General features: G+C 52.0%; 1 protein-coding gene across 4 annotated transcripts in view; it reads left to right on the top strand.

The window, feature by feature from the left end:
* lrp8 (low density lipoprotein receptor-related protein 8, apolipoprotein e receptor) overlaps positions 1-6,000 on the top strand; it is a 501,836-nt gene that overhangs the window by 444,876 nt on the left and 50,960 nt on the right. For all 4 annotated transcript variants that reach the window (XM_045687838.1, XM_045687836.1, XM_045687837.1 and 1 more), the window contains exons 11-12: positions 1,864-2,091; positions 4,225-4,343. In XM_045687838.1, the coding sequence (XP_045543794.1) occupies positions 1,864-2,091; positions 4,225-4,343 (347 nt within the window). The remainder of the gene's footprint in view (positions 1-1,863; positions 2,092-4,224; positions 4,344-6,000) is intronic.

The raw sequence follows: 6,000 nt of genomic DNA, 5'->3' as shown, positions 1-6,000 counted from the left end.
CCTCTGTGGTGAACTCTTTTGTGGTGAACCCCTCTGTGGTGAAGTCCTCTGTGGTGAACTCCTTTGTGGTGAACTCCTCTGTGGTGAAGTCATCTGTGGTGAACCCCTCTGTGGTGAACTCCTCTGTGGTGAACCCCTCTGTGGTGAACCCTTCTGTGGTGAACTCCTCTGTGGTGAACCCCTCTGTGGTGAACCCCTCTGTGGTGAACTCTTCTGTGGTGAACTCTTCTGTGGTGAACTCCTCTGTGGTGAACCCCTCTGTGGTGAACCCCTCTGTGGTGAACTACTTTGTGGTGAACTTTTCTGTGGTGAACCCCTCTGCGGTGAACTCCTCTGTGGTGAACCCCTCTGTGGTGAACTACTCTGTGGTGAACCCCTCTGTCGTGAAAACCTCTGTCGTGAACCCCTCTGTGTCATCCATCCCAATTATCCACCGTCCTCGTTATTTTAGCGTTAATTAATAGTGATTAGCGTGGTGGCTGGCTGATGCAGCCCTGCTTACTTCCTGCTGTGATTAATACATCTAAGATCAACAATAAATAATCAATAACACAGTTAATTAATTAGACTGCCTCCCCTGTCTGTCCCCATCCGTCTCTGTCTCTCTCCCTGTGTGTGTGTGTGTGTGTGTGTGTCTGTGTGTGTGTGTGTGTGTGTGTGTGTGTGTGTGTGTGTGTGTGTGTGTGTGTGTGTGTGTGTGCCTGCTTTCTCTGTCTCTCCTTTCTGTATCAACCTGCTCCTCACTCAAACACCTCTTCAGTTCTCTCCCGTATCCTTTTTATTCAACGTTCCCCCCTCCTCCTCCTTCCACTCTCCCAGCTCGTAGTCCCTCTATCTCCCTGTTGTGTTAGGGTGGGAAATGGGACATTGCGTCTGGCTAATAAAGCTGTCCTACAGGTCTAGCTAGGTAGTGGAGGAGTAATGTCTCATGGTGGATCTGCTGTGTCTCCTCTCAGGTCATCTCACCTCTGTTACTCAGACAAATCCCCCTCTTTAAGAAGAGAGGCCTTGCCTGCTGATGAAAGGTGACAAGCCCATTCTAATAGCTAGTTTCTACAGGAAACAGAAGGTTGGCAGCAGTTGTTAGAGTTCCCAGGTTAAGGTGTTCCTGTCTGGGTATTACTGGCCAGGAGAGTCCCTCCCCCATGGCGACAACAGCCTATCAGATGTATTACTGGCCAGGAGAGTCCCTCCCCCATGGCGACAACAGCCTATCAGATGTATTACTGGCCAGGAGAGTCCCTCCCCCATGGCTACAACAGCCTATCAGATGTATTACTGGCCAGGAGAGTCCCTCTCCCATGGCGACAACAGCCTATCAGATGTATTACTGGCCAGGAGAGTCCCTCCCCCATGGCTACAACAGCCTATCAGATGTATTACTGGCCAGGAGAGTCCCTCCCCCATGGCGACAACAGCCTATCAGATGTATTATTGGCCAGGAGAGTCCCTCCCCCATGGCTACAACAGCCTATCAGATGTATTACTGGCCAGGAGAGTCCCTCCCCCATGGCTACAACAGCCTATCAGATGTATTACTGGCCAGGAGAGTCCCTCCCCCATGATGGCGACAACAGCCTATCAGATTTATTACTGGCCAGGAGTGTCCCTCCCCCATGATGGCGACAACAGTTGGATGCGACAGCTTTTTAACTCAGAATCTTATTTTTGGTTCTGTTCTATGTAATGTATCAGTTACATAGTTTTGTAATACAGGGTGGTCTGATATGGACTCTGACACCTGGATGGGTCTACAGTTGATTGTGTTTATTGTTGTCTTTGTGTGCTTTAATATACTGTCCATGTGTGTGTATAGTGTGTGTTGTATTAATCTCATAATAACCTCGTGTCTGTGCTCCCCAGTGCGTACATCAACAAGGCCAGTGATTCGTCGGAGCAGGTGACTCTGATTGAGACAGCGCTGTCCTCTCCTGAGGGGCTGGCTGTTGACTGGGTCCATAACAACATCTACTGGACCGACTCCGGAGATAAGACTGTCTCTGTTGCCACGGGAGATGGCAAGAAGAGGAAGGTCCTGATTGACACTGAGCTGAGCGAACCACGGGCCATCGCTGTGGACCCCCGACAAGGGTGAGAGGGGTGAGGGATCAGAGGCAGGGAGGGAGGGATGGGGGAGTTAGGGGGAGGGTGGGGTAGAGTTGGGGTTAGTGTTGGGAGAAGGTGAGGGAGGAAGTGAGTGAGTGAGTGAGTGAGTGATTTAAAAAATAAGGGACGGATTGTGTGTATGTGAGAGAGGGACAGAGAGAGAGAGAGGGGTTGGGGGAAGGAGTAAGACTGGATGACTGTCCATGATGCATCACATTATGTGTTGCCTATCTGGTCAGAACACGGAAACAAGACTCCCTCCCTCCGTACTTCTCCCTTTTCCTCTTCCCCTCCCTCCCTCCCTCCCTCCCTCCCTCCCTCCCTCCCTCCCTCCCTCCCTCCCTCCTCCCTCCCTCCCTCCCTCCCTCCCTCCCTCCCTCCGTACTTCTCCCTTTTCCTCTTCCCCTCCCTCCCTCCCTCCCTCCCTCCCTCCCTCCCTCCCTCCCTCCCTCCCTCCTCCTCCCTCCCTCCCTCCCTCCCCTCCCTCCCTCCCTCCCTCCCTCCCTCCCTCCCTCCCTCCCTCCCTCCTCCCTCCCTCCTCTCCCTCCTCCCTCCTCCCTCCCTCCCTCCCTCCCTCCCTCCCTCCCTCCCTCCCTCCCTCCCTCCCTCCCTCCCTCCCTCCCTCCCTCCCTCCCATCCCTCCTCCTCCCTCCCTCCCTCCCCTGTACCTCTCCCTTTTCCTCTTCCCCTCCCTCCCTCCCTCCCTCCCCTCCCTCCCTCCCTCCCTCCCTCCCTCCCTCCCTCCCTCCCTCCCTCCCTCCCTCCCTCCCTCCCCTGTACCTCTCCCTTTTCCTGTTCCCCTCCCTCCCTCCCCGTACCTCTCCCTTTTCCTCTTCCCCCTCCCTCCCTCCCTCCCTTCCCTCCCTCCCTCCCTCCCCTCCTCTCCCCCTTCCCTCCCTCCCTCCCCCTGTACCTCTCCCTTTTCCTCTTCCCATCCCATCCCTCCCTCTCTTCCTGTCAGACGTAGCTGTAGGCATTAATAGCATCTATCTAGTCTCAGTGTCTCAACACTTTAGCTCCTCCCATCTCCCTGTCTCTCCCTGATAACTCTATTCCCCAGGGCCTTCTTTCCACAACATTACTGATAACTCTATTCCCCAGGGCCTTCTTTCCACAACATTACTGATAACTCTATTCCCCAGGGCCTTCTTTCCACAACATTACTGATAACTCTATTCCCCAGGGCCTTCTTTCCACAGCATTACTGATAACTCTATTCCCCAGGGCCTTCTTTCCACAGCATTACTGATAACTCTATTCCCCAGGGCCTTCTTTCCACAACATTACTGATAACTCTATTCCCCAGGGCCTTCTTTCCACAACATTACTGATAACTCTATTCCCCAGGGCCTTCTTTCCACAACATTACTGATAACTCTATTCCCCAGGGCCTTCTTTCCACAACATTACTGATAACTCTATTCCCCAGGGCCTTCTTTCCACAACATTACTGATAACTCTATTCCCCAGGGCCTTCTTTCCACAACATTACTGATAACTCTATTCCCCAGGGCCTTCTTTCCACAACATTACTGATAACTCTATTCCCCAGGGCCTTCTTTCCACAACATTACTGATAACTCTATTCCCCAGGGCCTTCTTTCCACAACATTACTGAGCCAGATGAGCATGAAACATGCAAATGAGCCCAACCCAACGTAGGTTTGGTTCCTCAGTACAGGGAAAGAAGACAATGTTAGCTAACTGTCCCTGCTGGTCTGTACACTACCTGCCTGGCTGGCTGGCTGGCTGGCTGGCCTATTTCTATCATGGAGGTAGAACATGAAGAGAGCAGCTGCCTGGGAGATATGTACACAGTTGGCCTTTGGCTCAGTAGTGCAGATGGAAGGTTTGGTTTACTTTTAAACCATTTACATATTTATCGGAGATTCTTTCCTACAGTCTCAGGTAAGGTTGTGTTGCTGAAAGTCACCTAATAGCATCTCACTCACTCACTCACTCACTCACTCACTCACTCCTCACTCACTCACTCACTCACTCACTCACTCTCACACTCTCACTCTCTTTCCCACTCTCTTTCCATACTGTAGGCTACATATCGTCACTATGTGATTATTGTAGTTATTGTTCAATGTAAATCCCTTTACTCTCCTGTAGGTTTATGTACTGGTCTGACTGGGGGACCCAGGCGAAGATAGAGAAGGCTGGCATGAACGGAGTGGACCGCCAAGTACTGGTGTCAGAGAGGATCGAATGGCCCAACGGCATCACTCTGGGTAAGACTGGCACTGGGGAGGGAGGGAGGGAGGGAGGGAGGGAGGGAGGGAGGAGGGAGGGAGGGAGGGAGGAAGGAGGGAGGGAGAGCTACATGATGAGAGTACAGAGAGAAGCTGAAGGGAAAGGAAGACAGAGAGAGGCTGAAGGGAAAGGAAGACAGAGAGAGGCTGAAGGGAAAGGAAGACAGAGAGAGGCTGAAGGGAAAGGAAGACAGAGAGAGGCTGAAGGGAAAGGAAGACAGAGAGAGGCTGAAGGGAAAGGAAGACAGAGAGAGGCTGAAGGGAAAGGAAGACAGAGAGGCTGAAGGGAAAGGAAGACAGAGAGGCTGAAGGGAAAGGAAGACAGAGAGAGGCTGAAGGGAAAGGAAGACAGAGAGAGGCTGAAGGGAAAGGAAGACAGAGAGAAGCTGAAGGGAAAGGAAGACAGAGAGAAGCTGAAGGGAAAGGAAGACAGAGAGGCTGAAGGGAAAGGAAGACAGAGAGAGGCTGAAGGGAAAGGAAGACAGAGAGAGGCTGAAGGGAAAGGAAGACAGAGAGAGGCTGAAGGGAAAGGAAGACAGAGAGAGGCTAGAAAGGAAGACAGAGAGAGGCTGAAGGGAAAGGAAGACAGAGAGAGGCTGAAGGGAAAGGAAGACAGAGAGAGGCTGAAGGGAAAGGAAGACAGAGAGGCTGAAGGGAAAGGAAGACAGAAAGAGGCTGAAGGGAAAGGAAGACAGAGAGGCTGAAGGGAAAGGAAGACAGAGAGAGGCTGAAGGGAAAGGAAGACACAGAGAGGCTGAAGGGAAAGGAAGACAGAGAGAGGCTGAAGGGAAAGGAAGACAGAGAGAAGCTGAAGGGAAAGGAAGACAGAGAGGCTGAAGGGAAAGGAAGACAGAGAGGCTGAAGGGAAAGGAAGACAGAGAGAAGCTGAAGGGAAAGGAAGACAGAGAGGCTGAAGGGAAAGGAAGACAGAAAGAGGCTGAAGGGAAAGGAAGACAGAGAGGCTGAAGGGAAAGGAAGACAGAGAGAGGCTGAAGGGAAAGGAAGACAGAGAGAGGCTGAAGGGAAAGGAAGACAGAGAGAGGCTGAAGGGAAAGGAAGACAGAGAGGCTGAAGGGAAAGGAAGACAGAATGAATGTTGAATAAAAATGTCTGTCACATAGTTGTCAGTCAGTCAGTCAGTCAGTCAGTCAGTCAGTCAGTCAGTCAGTCAGTCAGTCAGTCAGTCAGTCAGTCATCAGCCAGTCAGTGTGGCTCTGTCATCAATCAGCCTGTAGTTTGTTCTTTCAGCAGAGCTGGGAATGAAGCGGCCCAAGCTGTCATCAATACCCCAATCATCCTCCCCTCCATTCCTCCACCCTTCCATCCCTCTTAACCTGTGCCAATTTCTCTCCTTTCTGTGCCCATGGCTGATGATGAGACGCAGAACGACAGAGCAGAGAGACAGAACGACAGAGCAGAGAGAGAGACAGAGAACGACAGAGCAGAGAGAGAGAACGACAGAGCAGAGAGACAGAACGACAGAGCAGAGAGACAGAACGACAGAGCAGAGAGAGAGAACGACAGAGCAGAGAGACAGAACGACAGAGCAGAGAGAGAGACAGAGAACGACAGAGCAGAGAGAGAGAACGACAGAGCAGAGAGACAGAACGACAGAGCAGAGAGAGAGAACGACAGA

Source organism: Salmo salar, chromosome ssa10, assembly GCF_905237065.1.
Source record: "Salmo salar chromosome ssa10, Ssal_v3.1, whole genome shotgun sequence".
Taxonomy (NCBI): Eukaryota; Metazoa; Chordata; class Actinopteri; order Salmoniformes; family Salmonidae; genus Salmo; species Salmo salar.
This window is presented reverse-complemented; position numbering and strand designations above follow the sequence as displayed.